This window comes from Talpa europaea (genome assembly GCF_964194135.1).
Source record: "Talpa europaea genome assembly, chromosome: 15".
Lineage (NCBI taxonomy): Eukaryota > Metazoa > Chordata > Mammalia > Eulipotyphla > Talpidae > Talpa > Talpa europaea.
In genome coordinates this window covers 52,862,354-52,881,177 of record NC_140083.1, presented here as the reverse complement: position 1 = coordinate 52,881,177, position 18,824 = coordinate 52,862,354, and the positions used below count along the sequence as shown (strand labels likewise).

The window sequence follows — 18,824 nt, the reverse complement described above, 5'->3', positions numbered from 1 at the left end:
GTTGAGCGCTGGGTTGCGAAGCTGCCCACAGCCTCTGCAGAGCCGGTTCGATCCCCGGCTGCTCCCCGGCCACCAGAGGAGGGTCCCACATTGGCGCCAGACCTCTCTTGCTGCCTTCTGCTCCCCTCAGCAGTGTACTTCGGTCCTTCTGCCTGCTCTGCTCCCTGCTTTGGCTCTGGTGAATTCTCTCACCCTCCCACGCTTCTGACTGTACCCATTGCTTGTATAAATAAATAAAATAAATTAAAAAAAAAAAAAAACATGATCATGTTGAAATCCTCATACAGAAGCTGAATAAGTGATTTTTTTGCATGTGTATATATCTATATATAAAAGACATATAACAGCTGTGTATAAAAAATATTTTTTTCAATATATACTTATTTACATAAAATATAAGCATCTAAACATATACTCAAATTTATGTAACATCTTGTATCTATTTAGAGTATATTAAAGACAGATTATTTTTAACTGAAACAAAGAATTCGAAGACTATCATGCAGGGCCCTTAGATCATAAAAATAGTGATCTAATCATTAGGATTTTCAAAAGACATTTCTCACAAATATACTTTTCTGAAAAGTTTTTAAAATATATTAATTGGGAAGACAGAATTACCCTATACTTATAATGTTGTATTATCATTACACATTTAAATCAACTAAAATTTGGTATTATGAGCCCTCTACTGGCAAACTTCTTAATAGACCCTAGAAAAAGAAAAGAATTTGAACCATCTTCTCAATCTAAGAAATTTTGAAACAAAGCACAAAGTACTTGTTATTTTTGATCATGTCACATACTAAATATATGTCAGAAAACAACATATGTGTCCTAGGTCATAAATTTGTCTTGCAATTAACCTCCAAATTCATCATATGATGAGAAAAGTAATGTTTATACTAAAATATGCCAACCTAAAAATAAGGTAAATTTTAAGAAGTTGTAAAAAACTATTTTTTTCTAAAATCTCTTCTTCTAATCACAGCACGTTTCCTATGTCATTATAGTTAGTCCCTAATTTACACTCTCACACAAACAGGTGCACACACATACATGTTAAATTTGGTGAACTTATATGTCACTTTTTACAATTTATAATACATCATGCCACACAAAGGAAGTTGATTAGCAACTTCTGGGGTTGTGATGGTCCCCAAATTGCTCTGACTATAAAGGAATGCAAACCATACATGCCCATAAGCACCACTTCAAATTCCCTTAGTTCTACCTGCACTGCAAGTGTCATACCCTCCCTCAGGCCATGGGGTGGCAGAAAAACAGCCTCCTGTCACTTGTCCTGTGCTGCTCGCTTTGGGCATTGGAACAGCTGATCTCCTAAGTCCCAAGTGACACGCTTGTAGATGGCCTAACTGCAGCAGTGAGGTTCCCAGCACACCCAGCTGTGACTGAAGGGGCTTACGTGTCTCCTCAACACACAGTTACTTCGTGTGGGTAGTGGCTGAATCCCTCAAAAGGTTCACAAGTTGGAACCTATTTTTGATCCCTTAACCAGCTACTCAGTCATTTATTCCTTCCTTCATTCAATAAACATTTTCTGAGCCCTCAATATGTTCCATGCCCTGTGCTTAGTGTACATATGAAGCCTACCAAGAGATTCTTGTCCTCAAGATAATCACTTAATGCTAAAGATAAGAATTCTAATAACTGAACAGAATACTAAAAGCTTAGCAGAGAGACATCTAATTTAGTGTGAAGAGAAGGGGAGAACTTTGTGGTGTGGAAGTTCAAGGTAAGTGTTGAGCATCAAGCAGAAGGTAGGCAAGGTGGATGAGGATGGTGGGGAAGGGATTTCAGTGACAGAATAGCAGGTGCAGCATCTTAGGGGCTTATCATAAACTTTCCTCCTTTAAAGAAAAAAAGAAAATAAACATTGCTTTGTTTCCTCTTAGGAAAGTAATGTTTGTCTAATTTTTTGTTGAAAATTAAAATAACAAGTATAACAAATACTTATTAAATAACAAATACAGAGAATGAATAAATAGTAATGCACCCCCCCACCCTTCTCACACTCCTAAATGGTCACGGTTTAGTGATTAGTCTTTCAAATTTCTTTCAGATTTACAAATGAGTATTATTTTTCCCTCACAAAAACAGAACCCAATTGCAAACACAATAATATAACTTGAGAAGACATCTTAACAATACAGCACAGGTATCTTTCCATATACAAGTGGGGATTCTGGATCAAGAGGGCAATGAAGGAGGACCTGGAACCCACATCCTCCCATGGATATTCCGGATCTACAGCTACATGCAGAAGCTTCCTCTGAAAGTCACCCAAACACCACCTGAGCAGCTCCTGAACATCAGACGGTTGTCGTTTTTAGAGTCTGTTGGTTTGGAGTGCGGGGTCCTTGGGTTCATTCTGGGAAAGGTTTCAACAGAGCTCTCATTTCAGCAACACGTGGCGAGTTTCCCAGATAAGTTTCCCCATGAGACAGAGACATTAGATATATTTAAAGGGCAGGTTTATTAGGGAAGGGATAAAACAGTTAAAGACACTTGCATAGACACAAGCGGGCAGGAAGAGCTGCCCCAGATGGGACAGATTTGCTAAGAGAGGCCTGCATGGTTACAGGCAGGGGCCTTGACAGGTCACGGCAGACAGGAAGCTGCTGCCCTGAAGAGGGAGAGAGTTGGTGAAAAGATACACCTGCATAGTCACAGGTGGGCAGTGGGAGTGCTGCCCCAGCTTGTACAGAGACTGCACTAATATAGTCTTCTGTTTGCGAGGGATCACTCCTTGTGAGCTGTTGGTTGCTAATTTTGGTTAACTATGTAGAATTTGAAAGGGTCTACAATGGGCTCAATCTCCCTATCTTTACCTTTGAGCCTGTGCTCTAGACAGCAGTCTGATACCTGCTTGTATGTTATGCTTTGTAATCTAGGCGTCCATGCCTCAGGATACTAGTTTTGTCCTTGCCTCGGGATACTAGTTTCCGCAACTGCAACTGTGTAGATGGTTATGCTAATCTCTTCTGCCCCCACCTCCTTGTGTGAGCCAGGTTTCTGGTCTTGTGGCACCTCCTTTTTAGTTTTTTCTTTCTATTCTTGTCCTCCATCAAGAAGAATGAGGAAAAACCCACATTGAAGCTGGTAGGAGAGGCTGAGAGAGTGTCACCAGAAATCCCATCCCTACCTGGTGACCCACAATCAGGGCAGAGAGCACAAAAGCCAAGTTTCTTCCTGAGGAGAAAGGGTTTTAACTCTAATTCTGTCACCTCCACTTTTAAGACCCTTCCCTGACAGACCAGCCTGAAAAACATCTGGGCTTGAAGGCCAAAGGTGCTGTGTCCACAGATCCACAAGTGACTGAGCAGTAGCTTTTACAGTCTTATGTGGCCTCATCCACTCCAGACCATTCACAAGTATCACTGAGAGAAAAGCTTGTACCCTTGTCAGGAGATCTTTTCTTTTTTTTAGGAGATATCCCTAGATCACCTGGCTCTGGTGGCCTGTGGGGCTTATGCTAGACCCCCCTTTAACAAACAAAGTGTTCTTAAGTGGCAACCACTCTCAAGACACACCAGAGAGGCAGCCAAGTAGCCATGTTTCTGTTTAGCTTACCTCCATAGCTGTGAGTCAGAGAGCAGACTGTGATCCTTTCACAGACCTAGATGCTGGGCATGACCTTGTGTTCCTGCCTCTGCAGCACTCTAAAGTGCTGGTAACTGCTGGAGGGGAACTTGTTTGAGTCTGGTATTCAGGCTTTTTGTGGCGACCGCCACCTAGCGGTTGTGCCTCAATTCCCTGGCTCTGGTGGACAATGGGGCTTATATTTACAAGTCCAATGGGACTGTAAGAAAGAGAGACACAGTTCCTAATTGGGTATCACCCGGGGGATCAGTACAGAGGGTGTAGACAGACATGCCCATCTTCCAGTCTTGCCCAGAAAAAGGTATTTTTGCACACTTTAAAAGCTTCTACCTTTAAGATCAGGTTTCCAGTTGGCCTGGATCTAGATGCTGACTGAGACCCTCCTGGCTAGCATGCTGACAGGCCTTGGCACCCCTTCATCAACAGATAAATGGCAGAAAATAAAGGAGGCTGCTTTGACAATCTCAAAAGATGAAGAGACAACCCAAAGCTGAGGTGGGATACAACGATCTAGTTCATCTCCTACATGAGACTACTCCTTCAGGACTGGGAGAGGTGGGTATGTGTCTAACACAGAAACCAAGACAGAGAGTCAAGGAAAAGGAAGAAATAGGGGAATGTGTTCTAAATCAAAGAACAAGATAAAACCTCAGAAAAAAAGACCTTCATGAAACAGTTAAGTGACTGACATGATAGTTTCAAAATAATGATTGTAAAGATGCACACCATGCTCAGGACAAGAATGGATGAACAAAGTGAGAATTTCAACAGAGAAAGAAACTACAAGAAAGTCCAAAGAGCCACAGAGCTGGAGAATACATTAACAGAAGTGAGAAACACAGCAGAGGGTTCTACAGCAGCCTACAAGAAGCAGAAAAGAGAATAAAAAAGAGTGAAGATTGTCAAAGGGAGCCGGCAACAACATCAAGGAGACCAGTATCTGCAAACTTTGATAATCTGTGAAAGGAGAGAGACAGCCATATCCAGGAAGTCTAGTGGGTTCCCACAAAAGATTAACCCAGAGATTCACAGCAAGACACATAAGTGTCAAAAGTTAAAAACCAGGGCCTCCCTGGTGGTGCAAGGGGTTAAGTCTCAGCACTATGAAGCTATCCGCAGCCACTGCAGCACAAGTTCCATCCCCGGCCAGGGAGCTACCCACATGGCACATCAGACCTCTCCTGTCTCGCCTGCTGCTCCCCTCAGCAGTGCTTTCAGTCTGTCTGCCTGTTCTGCTCCCCGCTCTGTCTCTGGTGAATCCTCTCACCCCCCGCCACACAGCACCTTTGGCCTACACCCCAGCTCTTGTATGCATAAATAAAAAATAAATCTTAAAAAAAAAAATGTTAAAGACCAGAAGAGAATCTTAAAAGCAGTGATGGGAAAACAGCTTGTTAAATGTACAGGGGAACTCACAAGACAGTCAGGCGACTTTTCCACAGAAAGGCTGTCGATCAGAAGAGAAAGGCACAATATACTCTACTCGCTGTGGGGAAAGGAAAGACTGCCCACACAGCATACTATGCCCCATAGAGTTCTTCTGAATTGAAGGAGGAAAAGAATTTCCCAGATAAACAAAAGCTAAGGGTTCATCACCACTACACCAGCCTTACAGGAAATGTTAAAGGAATTTTTTCAAGCTGGAATAAAAGGGTGCTAATCAGTAACAGGAAGACATTTGAAAGTGCAAATCTCATTGGTAAAGGTAAATATTTGGTAAATGCAGCATAATCTAATGTTGTAAAGGGGCTGGGTTAACCACTTACAAGGCAAGTAGAAGATTAAAAGACAAAAGTAGGAAAATGACACTAAAACACATAAAACATAGGGTTGGGGGGGGTAAACTGATGTTAAGAATGTATTCAAACTTAAGTTGTTATCAACTTAAAAAAATTGCTATAAATATAAGGTTTTTTTTTCTGTAACACCAAGCAACACCCTCTGGTAGATACACAAAGGTAAAGAAGTCTAACTGTAACACTATAGACAATCACCAAATCACAAAGAGAGGAAGAGACAGAGACACAGAAGTATTACCAAATAACCAGAAAACAACAAGATGGCAGTTAGTACATACCTATCAATAATTATCTTAAATGGAAATTGACTAAATTCTCCAATCAAAAGACACAAAATAGGCTAAATGGATTAGAAAAATAGTCACAAGAGACTCAGTTCAATGTATGGACTGCACTGAGACCAAAAGTGGAACACCAGAAACAGAAACTAATAGATAAAATACCTCTATCAGATAAAGACAAAAAGAAAGTTATTACATAATGATAATAACTGGCTAATCCAACAAAAGGATATAACACTTGTAAATATTCATACACCCAAAATAAAAACACCTACATATATCAAGCAAATACTAACAGACTGAGGGGGAAAAATGAAGAGAAATACACTAATAGGGTAATTTTAATAGTCTATTTTTATCAATGGATAGATCATCCAAGCAACTAATCAAAAAGGAAACATTAAATGACACTATATCAGAAGGATTTAACAGCTACATGCAAAACATTCCATCAATTAACAACAGAATATATATTCCTCTCAAGCACACGTGGAACATTGTCCAGGATAGATTGTATGTTAGGTCACTAAACAAGACTTAACAAATAAAAGTTTAAAATCTTATCAAGATTGTTTTCTGATCACAATAGTGTTAAACAAATGATAAATTACAAAAGGAAATCTGGAACATTCATAAATATGCAGAAATTAACGTATTCCTGAATAACCAATGGCTCAAAGAAGAAATCAAAAGTAAAAACTACCTTGAAACAAATGAAAACGGGATGCAACAAAAACATTTCTATGAGGGAAATGTTTACATGGAAAACCAAGAAAATCCTCCAGTAAATAACCTAACTTTATACTTCAAAGTGTGTACATGTGAAGATCCAATTTAGTAGAAGGGAGGAAATAATAAAGATCAAACTGGGGATAAATGAAATAGAGACTAGAAGAACACTATAAAAGTGAATGAACCTAAAAGTTGGTTATTTGAAAAGATAAAATGGACATGTAGCTATACTCTACAAGGAAAAAAGAGAACTCAAATAAATAATGTCAATGAAAAAGGAAATGTTTCATCTAATATCCCTGAAATACAAAAGATCACAAAAGGCTTATAAGAACAACTACAATGCCAACAAATTGGAGAAATAGACCATTCATGGAAACATTGATCTACCTAGTCTAATTATGAAGAAACAGAAAATCTGAACAGATCATTTACTAGTAAGGAGATTGAATCAGTCATCAAAAACCTCCCAGCAAACCAAAGTCCAAGACCAAGAGGCATCACAGGTGAATTTTAACAAAAATTCCAAGAAGAATCTCAACCCTTCTCAAATTCTTCCCCCCAAAATAGAAGAGGGAATACTTCCAAACTCATTCACAAAGCCAGCATTACCCTGACACCAAAATCAGAAAAGACAACCACAAGACCACCATGGACCAATATCCCCAATGGACATTGATGAAGAAAATCTCAACAAAAATATTTCCAAATAAAATTTAATAGTACATTAAAAGGATCATACATGATGGTCATGAGGGATTTATGGCAGAGATACAAGAATGGTTAAACATCCACAAATCAATCAATATGATATCTGACATTAACAAAATGAAGGATAAAAATACTATGATTATATTAAAGATGTAGAAAAAGTACATGACAAAATACAACATACACTTATGATAAAAACTCTCAACAAAGTGGGTAGAGAGGGAACATACTTCAACATAATAAAGACATACATGACAACCCAACAGCTGACATTATACTCAATGGTGAAAAGCTCAGAGCTTTTCCTTTAAGATCAGGAACAAGTCAAGGATGCCCACTCTCATCACTCTTATTACACAGTGCATTGGAATCTGGAAGTTCTAGTCAGAACAATTAGCTAAGAAAAAGATAAAGGCTCACAAATTAGAAAGAATAAAACTTATTTACAAATTATATATAAAAATACCCTAGACAAACAAGAAAAAACAATTAGAATCTACCAAACAATTCAGTAAAGATGCAGGATACAAAATCAATATACAGAAATCACTGGCATTTCTATACATTAATAATGAACAATCAGAAAGAAAAATTAAGACAATATCATTTACAATTATTTCAAAAAGAATAAAACATCTAGGAGGTAAGATATCGTATACACTGAAAGCTAAGTCATTATTGAAGGAAACCGTGGAAAACAGATAAATGGAATGCTATTCTGTGCTCAAGGATTGGATTAATATTGTTAAAATGTCTGTGCTATTCCAAAGCAATATACAAATTCAGTACAACCCCTATCAAAACTCCAAGGACATTTTTTACAAAACAGCAATCCTAAAATTTGTATGGGACCATAAAGACCCTGAATAGGCAAATCAATCTTGACAAAGAACAACAAATCTGAAAGTATATGCTCCCTAACACCAAAATGCTTACAAACCTGTGGTAGTCAAAAACAATATGGTAGTGACATAAAAATACACAGGTCAATAGAACAGAGTCAAGAGCCCAGAAATAAACCCATGCATATTTGGTCAATTTATAACAAAGGAGTCAAGAAAATACAATGGGGAAAGCATAAGCTCTTCAATACATTGTGTGGGGGAAAGAACAACTACATGCAAAAGAAAAACTGGACAATTATCTGATCCTATATACTAAAGTTAATTCAAAATAAGTTAAAGAGCTAAAATCATAAAACTCCTAGGAAAAAACACAGGCAGTAAGCTCCTTGTCATCAGTCTTGGGAATGATTTTTTTTTTGCATTTGACAGTGAAACAGAGGCAATAAAAGCAAAAATGAACAAGTGGGACCTCATCAAACTTAAAAGCTTCTGCACAGCAAAGGCAACCATTAACACAATGAAGTCAAACTATTGAATGGGGATAAATACTTCAAAATCAAGTATCAGATTAGGAGTTGATATCTAAAATGGATAGAAAACTTACATAACTCACTAACAAACCAAACAATCCAATTTAAAGATGAACAGAAGATCTGAATAGACATATTTTCAAAGACGACATACAAATGGCCAAGGGGCACATGAGCAAATGCTCAGTCTTAGTAATCATCAGGGAACTGCAAATCAAAACCACAATGAGACACCATCTTGCATATGTTAGAATGTAGCCATTCATGTAGCTATCATCTAAAATACAGAAATAAATTTTAGAGAGGATGTGGAGAAAAGCAACCCCCTTGTTGGTCATTGGTAGCAAGGTTATTGGTTGCAGCCACTAGGAAAACAGTATGGAGGTACTGAAAAAAACTGAAAATGGAACTAACACACAACCTAGCATTCCACTTTTGGGATTTATCTTAAGTAAACAAAAATATTATTGCACATATATATTCCTGCATGTTCATCACAGTATTAGTTATAATAGCCAAGACATGAAAATAACCTGTATCTGTTAATGAACAATGGATGAAGAACAAATGGATAACATGATAAATGTATGTGTATATGTACACACACACACACACACACACACAGGGTAATATTCCTCAACCATGAAAAAGGAAAACTTGGTATTTCCAATAATATGAAGGAATACTGAGGGCATTATGCTAAGGGAAATAAGTCAGACAGGAAAAGACAAACACCATATGATCTCATAACTATGTAGAATCAAAAAGAAAAAAAAACTCCAAACTTATAGATACAGAGAACAAAGTGTGGTTGCCAACGGCAGGGGTAGGGATGGGTGAAATGAATACAGATGCCCAAAAGGTACAAACTTCCAGTAATGAAATAAAAGTCCTGTGGCTGTAATGTATAGCATGTTGACTATTAGTAATACCATGCTGAATATTTGTTAAGTCACTAAGACAATAAATCTTAAATGTTCTCATGACAAAAAAAAATTTAACTAGGTATAGGGATGGATATTAACTAGCTTTATCGCGGTGATCATTTTGCAGTATATACAAAGAGTGAATCATCATGTTGTACACCTGAAACAAAACTTAATCATTTTTTTTTGTTTGTTTTAAGATTTATTTATTTATTTATACAAGCACTGGGTATAGTCAGAAATGCGGGAGAGTGAGAGAATTCACCAGAGTCAGAGCGGGGAACAGAACAGGCAGACCGACAAAATACACTGCTGAGAGGAGCAGTGGGCGTGGCAGGAGAGGTCTGCGCTCCATGTGGGACCCTCACCAGTGGCTGGGATCGAACTGGCACTGCAGAGGCTGCAGGCAGCTTCGCAGCCCAGCTCTCAACCGCTGTGCCACCAGGGGAGGCCCTGATCAATCCTTTCTCAAAAAAAAAACCCATTTAACTTAAAAATATATACAGCCTATCAACATTTTGAATGGCTACTAATGTTTGATGCTATACATGATTTGTAGACTTTATTTGCTACTGTAAAAATACTTGAGAATGCTGGCAGTCATCTTTATTTGTCTAATTAGCCCATAATAAAGTTATATCACTAATAGGTACATTTACCTAGTACCAAATTACCCTTCAAAAAGATACAAATTTTCACTTTCATTGCCTGAAAATCATTGCTTCCCCTCAAGCTCAATAAGAATATTTTAAATCTAATTTGATTATGAATCTGGTTGAGTTTTCATATTTTTAAGTGGGTAACTACATTTAACTTCTCAACTTTTTACTCAAATCCTTTACATAATTTTATATTAGGAAATTATTTTCTTACTAATTTTAAAGAGCTCTTTATATGTAAGGATATTAACCCTGTTTTATGTTTAATTTTTTTTTAGTTCATTGTCTTTCAAGTTTATTAAGAAAGGCTTATTTAGTTATACAAATGTTTTAATCCAAATAGCCTCCTTTTCTTGTATGGTTTTGCTTTTGATGTGTTGTGAAGCAAGGAAGACCTTATTAGTAAAGATAATAACTTCTATATGTTCTTATCAAACACAACCTATCTCCTTGTTTTTCGTCTATAGAGTGAAGTGTGACTGAAAACGGATTTTATTTCAAAGCTTAGCTGTCCAGGTGCCGATTATCACATAAAGCTTATCCTTTTCCTTCACAATTCTGGAATGTCTTTTATATAGATACTGGAACTCCTCCTTCTGCCCTTTACCTTTTTTCCCCATAAAATCCATCAAATTACCTTTGCCTCCCATTTTGAGCTAATGTTTATAAAATAAGTGATTTTGCCCCCTGCAGGCTATTCACAGAGGAGATATTTACACTTCAGAAAAAGTAGCAGGGATAGGGTTAGCTGACACTTTTTTTTTTTAAAGATTTATTTATTTATATAAGAACTGGGGTACAGGCCAGAGGCGCGGGAGGGTGAGAGAGTTCACCAGAGACAGAGCAGGGAGCAGAACAGGCAGTTGGACTGAAGACACTGCTGAGGGGAGCAGCGGGCAAGACAAGAGAGCTCTGCCACGCCATGTAGTTATCTCCCTGGCTGGGGATCGAACCGGCGCTGCAGAGGCTGTGGACAGCTTCACAGAACAGTGCTCAACCTGCTGTGCCACTGGGGAGGCCCTATTGACATTGTTTAAGGCTGTTCTCTCCTTTTCTATCCAGCTTAGCATGCCAGATAGTGAGTTGGGGGATTCTTCACTCTAGAAACATATCACCCACTCCGTACCCATTGTTCTTCGGCACAGATGGCTTTTTCCTCCTGCCTTGGTACTTTAATCACTACCATGGAATTGCCTTCCATCTGTGCCTGTGGAAATCATACAGCTCCAGCATTATTCAGATGAAGTCTTTCAGAATGCCGTGGGGTTAGGGAAGTATCACCAGCATGTATTTATAAGCATAAGCATCTACACACTCTTGTTTGACTGTGATACCAGAATGTGAAGGTTTGTTCCTGGAAATAGGGGCACTACTTGAATTTATGCTCTTTCTATATACTAGGCAACCATCTCTGCTTAAATCCCAATATCATAGCATTCTCCCAGCCAGGTGCTTCTGCCTACCATTCATGTAGCTCTTGGTCAAGCTGCCCAGGCTGTCGAGAAGCTTCATAAAGTAAAACTATTTCTAGCCTATCATTAACCACCTTCTGATCACAATGCTGGGTTTCCTTCCCACACTTAATGATTCCAGGATTACCTCCACATCCCATAGCACATGCATTTCACCAAGAGAATTCTTTTTTTTGGTGGGCTTTTGTGGTATTATCAACACTAGCATTTGTATGATACAGATTTTCACTTCTAATCACAGTATGTGTAAGTCACTGCTTCCCCTCATGCTCATCACTTTCAGTTGAAATTGTTTAATAAAATATTAGGTAAAAACAGAAAACCCAGACAGAGTTAAACACATAAGAGCCATTCAAACTAAGACAGCTTAGTTTGGTACTTTTGAACTCACTAGCTAAGTATAAAATTAGGAATATGAGTAAATTTCACTGTAACAGATAGCAGACCTTGCAAAACATATATAATGGCATTGTTCTGTATCACAGTGAATTCAAATGCATATATTTTTAATATAAAACTCTTTCCAAAATACACAGACCTATAAAAATCACTGCATGAGGCCGCTTTAACTGAGACATATGTGCATAGTAATTGCATCAGCCAGGCAAATTTAAGTAATATTTCAAACAATACATTTTCTTATTTCATAATTTTAAAATTCTGTGAAACTCTTGTGTAAAACATTGATGGACTTCCATAAAATATTATGATCAAGGACCTTGAGTGGGAGATGTGATTCACTATTTTGATTGGGCCTAGACCAAACATTTTCAGACATGCTTTCCATACAACAACTTATGAGACTTTTTTACTTGTTGTTTGTTTCCATAAATTTCTAATCACAAATCCTGCCATATTTTATTTCACGTTAAGAGGTTTTTGTTGCTTTTTACTACATATTTAAATTATGTTTAAGTCCAGGGTCCACAGAATCATCATTTTTCCCCCTTAGAAAGTGGTATATCAGGGCCTCCCCTGGTGGTGCAGGCGAATGAGTGCTGTGCTGTGAAGCTGTCCACAGCCTCTGCAGTGCAGGTTCAATCCCGGCCGGCTGGTGAGAATCCCACATGGCAAGGCAGACCTCTCCTGCCTTGCCCGCTGCTCCCCCTCAGCAGTGTATTTCTTCAGTCTGCCTGTTCTGTTCCCCGCTCTGTCTCTGGTGAATCTTCTCACCCTCCTGCACATCTGGCCTGTACCCCGGTTCTTGTATAACTAATAAATTAATTAACTAATAAATAAATAAATAAATAAATCTTTAAAAAAAATTGGCATATCACTTCCAACTTGTTAGCTACAGCAAGTGTTACTGTCACCCCTAACTTCAAGGGACGGAGAGTATTATCATTATCTATGTTCAGGAAAAGAGAAATGAAAATACTGTTGAACTCTATTGAAGCGTCCACACTACCTGACAGGCAAAAGGAAATACCTCATTTTAGAAATTATCATGCTTCTCCAAGAACATTTTGTAACAAATTTTTAAGAAGAACAAATCACTTATTTCCCACCTGTTGAAAATATCAAATATATACATGCTTCTGGGCTCTCCTCCTCCAGGCCTTAGAAACCTTCCATGGTAATTATACTTTAAACACTAGGCTTTGCACTGACCATCATATCACATCCATTTTCTACACTGCCATGGAATCTTAATTTTAGAGTCTGGTGTAATATTTAAGTTGTAATTTATCAATTAATCATGTTCTTAGAATAACTAATAATTCCCATTCTGATTGCAAATGTGTATTCAAGCTAACGACTCTTAACCCTTACTGTGTTGAAAGATATTAAACCAATAAACCAATATACTTCCTCCCTCGAGCACTTGAAAGACAACCTACTATTTCTGGTCTCTCCTAAAACACATTCTCTCTGACCAAACAATACTGCTTAATTCTGAGAAAATATGACTGCACTCTAAAGAGATAATTTATTCTAACATAATAAACAAGCAGCTGGAAATATCTGGAAATAGAAAAACAGAAACTAAAGAATTATGATTATAAAATTGCTCAAATGATATGTTATTATATCTAAAGATGTATCAAGTTTTGAGAGAGGAGTACAATAGTTTAAGGAAATTATTTTTTCTGTATAAAAATTTTAAACTGAAAGCTAAACAAGAGAGCAATGTCAGATAATCCTTGAACTTGTGAAAGTATGTACTGCAAGCTTCCTTTAAGTGAGTTTAAGTGGCAAACTCCTTTAAGTGAGTTCTGAAATACAATATGCAAAAATTAAATTGCTTCAAAACTTTTCAGGAGTATACCTAAAATTAAAATTAATTAAAATTAAAATGAGTGATTCCTGAGCTGAACTTCAGAATGATGAAGCAAGAGTCTCAACTATGAATAGAGATGATTAATAGCAGAAAAGAAAAAAAAAATACACATACAAAACAAGCCTCTGGCAAGCAAGTGACTTTTAGACAATTTCTAGGTGTTTGGGAAAGAACTTTGAGAATACTTTAGAGGACACTGGCATCACCATCACAGGAAAATAAGGACATTCTCTGCCTTACCTGTGGCACTTCGACTTCTTGTTCCTCGACTTCTGTCTCCTCTTCATGAACTGAGTTAGCCTCCTCCTCTGGTTGGCTGGGCTCTTCTAGGAGTTCTCTGCTGACTACTTCTTCCACAGTCTTAACTTCATCTTTGACAAGCTGAGTTTCTGCGCAACTGTCCTCTTGTAAAGATGCTGCCACCAGGCGCAGGGGGGTCATGTGATCGTAATGAGTGTGAAGGACTCGCAGGGCAATGTCGCTTGCAGCTAATATCCTTGGAATTTCAAATCCAATTTCTGTGCCAGAGAACCGAATGTTCTTGTATCTGTTAAGCATTAATTTTAACAATGTCAATGAAAACCTGGGAAAGGAGTTCTGCTGTGAATTTACACCTAAGTGCTACTTCTGTCTTACTTCACCTCAATTTGAAATCCTGACTCTTGCTCTCTTTGCAGCACATTTGGACCCAGTTACTGATGTACTCCTCAAAATACTTTTGGGGGATCCCTCTGCCCGTGCTCTTCTCCATTTCTTGCAGCTCCTGCTCTGCCTCCTCCATGTGACCTTGTTGCAAACCATCCTGTGATGGTGATATTTCTCAACTATCCTGCCTAGACCTTTGTCCTCTTCTCCCTCAACACATTCCCTGGATATTACTGTTGCTGGAGCTTCTGTCACTGTCCTGTTTTGCTTAAGGACAGACCACACAGATGGTGGTGGTCCCAATAGACAATTCCAGATGCCTAGGTGCATGTCATCTGCTGCACCACCCAGGTTTATGTAAATATACTCTGCCATCTGCACAACCATGACATTGCCAAACTACACACATTTCTCAGAACATATGCCTGTTTTTCAGTGACATGTGACTGTAGTAATTATATTGTCAGGAGTTTTAGGTTTCCTTAGGTATGGGGGGTGGGGTAAGGGTGAGGTATTCCTGAATGCACATTAAGAGCTCTAGAAGTGCACGTTTATATGTAATAACTTAAAATTTGTTTTCATGACTCCCCCAAAATTAACTTACTGATTAGAAGCTAAACACTTTCCAAAATGTACCTCCCACTTAGATTGCTCTCAATGCCTTCAACTGCATTTGGGTATTTCCTCGGTACTTCAAACTTCCCAAGTCCAGCCCTGGACTCATCACCCCTGCAAACTTCCCTCCCCCATCACCATCAAAATAAAACTTGTTCTGCCTCCACTATTCCTATCTTAGTAAAAGATACCAGCCAATCCTCTTCTTAAACCTGGGTAGTTAAAACAGGGTTATTCATTTTATTTTCATTCTTTTAAAATCATACAGATTAATTTCCTTCATGTTATATTAATACATTATTTCTGATTTCATTTATATTACCAAGTACATTGTAGCAAGTGGAACTTGGAAAATATTTTGTTACTTCCTTTGACTAAGTATCAAAAATTAAGTAGAGTTATTCTTGCTGTTATATGACTAGTCTTTCCAGAGCTGAGCCCAGAATCCAGGCCTCCTAATTCTTATTCTTGTATTTTTTCCCCTAAAACTCACTGTAAGCTAATTCAATTAATTTGAAATGTTTCAGATCAAGCAGCAACCAGGTGATCAGAAATTTATTATGACTCATTCCTCAGAAACATGTTTTTTTTTAAAAGGAACAATTGGGTAAACATCACTTAAATATCTAAAAAATAATAAGAATATTATTTTCAACAGTCTTCAAAGATAATTTTATTTTTTAAGAATTGGATTGCTGTGTAGAAAAAGCATGTACCACATCCCCTTTTTGGGGTCAGGGAGGGAGTTGAAGGGGATGAAGAAAAAGGGAAAATCTGATATATTTGTTCAGCATGGGTTTGTATTGCCCACTACTCCAGGCCTTTACTTGCACTGCCATCTACTCCTCACCCCAATCCTATTAAGTAATATAGTCATCATTTTACAAATGACTTATTGCAGTTCAACCAGGCTGAGTAACTCAATTAGGGGGATGGCTGGTCTAGGGTCCAACCCCCATGGGCTGACTTGCCAACACGGGTTCCCAAGTACACCACACTCTTACAGGCTCCTGCCTCGCCCCCCATGTGACCAGACTATCTCCTGACGACAGCACCATCCAGGGGAGTACCTGGGATTCTTCTTGAGGTTCGCCCACAAATAAAGAGTAATATTTTCATCCTGAATGACTTTCTCCATGTTCCCACTGTCCAGATCTGCTAAAGTGCTAGCATGCTGTAAGAGAAAAAGACGTTCTAAGAGGCTAGAGTCTTATGGTCAATCATGTCCTCACCGCCTGAGTGCTGGATGCCTCACATAGTTGAGCAATGTGGGCCAAAATAGAAGCTTCACTCAAAACGACACATAATGGTTCTTGAAAATAACCTAAAGGACTCTGCTCCTTGTCTCCTCAGGCAGCACCTAGGAATCCTGGTACCCTAATCTTTTCAATGTTATTAACATTATCACAGCTTTTCATTTGCTCTTTTATCCATACTTGATTCAAATGTAGATTATGCCACTAAAAAATTAGCCCACTTCTGAACAGAATGAGTTTAGAAAACATATCCGCTATATGGAATCAAGATGAGCCCTAGTTTACTAATCCCATTCTGGATATACAAGATTACATACAATTTATCGATGTTCTAGGAATTTGTAAATATCTGAAGCTAGTCAAATAAAGTTTACTTGGGAATACCAGAAGGACAGCAATCCAGGACAAGCCAAGTATGGAGCCACAGGCAAGTTCAAGGAGGCAGAAGAGATAGGCTTTTATTATTTTTTTAGGAGGACATTGGCAGGGGCTGTTTTGACCAGGGACTAATCAAAGGCATCCCTGACTTGCCCGACCCAGGTTTGAATCAGATTTCCTTTGCTTAGTTTTATAGTTTGCCCAATAAATTAGACTTTTAAAGGCCATATATGGAGGTATGTATTTGACTATGATGTAAAAGCTTAAAAATACTGAGAATTGAATTTATTGCTAATTTTGCCCCCTGCCCACATTTAATTGTAGTAATATCAAACCAACCATTTACCAATAATTAGGTCTCCAATCACGTGGGATTAAGGAGGCTATATCTTTGGGATCATGGAGTTGTGTTCACTTTGGTGGCTACAAGAAATAGACAAAGCAGCCCCTAGAAGAGAAGACAGTACCCCGCCTGCTGAGCACACCACATCAGCTCTTAGTGGTGTTCACAAAGCACACTGGAAAGAGGGAGCCAGCCATCATCAGAAGAGCAATGTATTAATTAGGTGGCCAAGATTGCACAACTGTCACCTCTTCAAAAATGCATTCCATGATCACTCCAAGATGCTGACTTCATCTTCACTGCATCATTTTTTTCCTATATGAAAAACCTTGCTCATTCCTAAGAAATTTAATATATAAATAAATATATATATGTCTGTCTGATTTCTCCTATTTATAAAATCTTTGCTCAATTAAAAAAAAACACAAAACAAAATAAAACAAAGTTTTTCTTTATCAAATACCTTCCCCTGCAATACATTTACCACTATATGCAAAAGATATGGGAGACACAGAATTCATCTTTGCATTCCCTTTCTTTGCTTTAAACAACAGGAAAATGCTGGTGAGGGAGAGGAGACAACTGGAACAGACGTAAGAACTTAAGCTAACTCTACAGGATCTAAAAAATTAGGTTGGTTAATGTGAATCTATTTAAAAGAAAACATTTGGAGACTCCTTTTCAACATGCCATACTGCTAAAGTCCCTGTGGGGTGAGGGGGGAGGAATTGTTAAGGAAGCAAAATTATTTTCAAGGGCCTCCGGGGTGGCACAGCAGCAGCTGAGCACTGGGCTGCAAAGCTGCCCACAGCCTCTGCAGCGCCGGTTCGATCCCTGGCCACCAGTGAAGGTCCCACATGGCGCACAGACCTCTCCTGCCACCCGCTGCTCCCCTCAGCAGTGTATTTCATCAGTCTGCCTGTTCTGTTCCCCACTCTGGCTCTGGTGAATTCTCTCACCCTCCTGCACTTCTGACTATACCCGTGCTTGTATAAATAAAAAAACAAATATTTAAAAAAAAAAGAAATATAAAAAAAAGGATTAAAAAAAAGGCAGGTTGCTGGTTCTTTATTTAATTGTGGTCATGGCAACAATTCCCATTTCCATAAAACCTCAGTACTATGGCAATATCATGGCATATGAAATTCAAAGTGCCATAGACACAGAGACTGCAGTTTCTGATCACCAACAATGATGCTGGGCAATGTCTGAATGGGGACATTTGCTAAATATGGTCAGATGAATGACACCAAGTGTCAGTTGCACTGTGGCCTTTCTGATTGCTTTCTCCTTGTATTCTTTGACTTGCTCCTCCATCCCCTCTATATTCTGTACACTGGAAGCTGGGTCTAGGTAGATTTCACAGGCTATGTTGTATTCTTATCACATCCTGTCCAAAAGGCATATGAAGTGCCACTATTAGTAATATGGACATGGTCACTTGGTGAAGGTGGTAACCACATTTCCCCATTGTATAGTACATTTTTCTCAATCAGTAAGTAAACTGTGGTTTATCTGAAGCATCCAAAGCATTGGGGATTAAAGTGGTGATCTGCTAGCTGTTTTGCTGCAGTTACCAAGTGGTGTCTTTCAAAAAGAACTGTTCTCCCTTTTTTCTGAACTTCACTATAGACTGAATTATTTATTCAATGTGCTGTAATCAGTTCTAGCCATTACTCTCTTTGATTGTCAAATTATCATGCATCTGACCAGAGAGAGCCCCTTTA

The 18,824-nt window shown here is 38.4% G+C and overlaps 1 protein-coding gene across 1 annotated transcript in view; it reads right to left on the bottom strand.

Annotated features, from left to right (window-relative positions):
• DNAI7 (dynein axonemal intermediate chain 7) overlaps positions 1-18,824 on the bottom strand; it is a gene marked incomplete at its 3' end in the record, with an annotated part of 61,551 nt that overhangs the window by 23,946 nt on the left and 18,781 nt on the right. Inside the window, exons 7-8 of the mRNA XM_084255814.1 lie at positions 16,191-16,294; positions 14,101-14,407 (exon numbers count right to left, since the gene is read on the bottom strand). Of these exons, the coding sequence (XP_084111940.1) occupies positions 14,101-14,407; positions 16,191-16,294 (411 nt within the window). The remainder of the gene's footprint in view (positions 1-14,100; positions 14,408-16,190; positions 16,295-18,824) is intronic.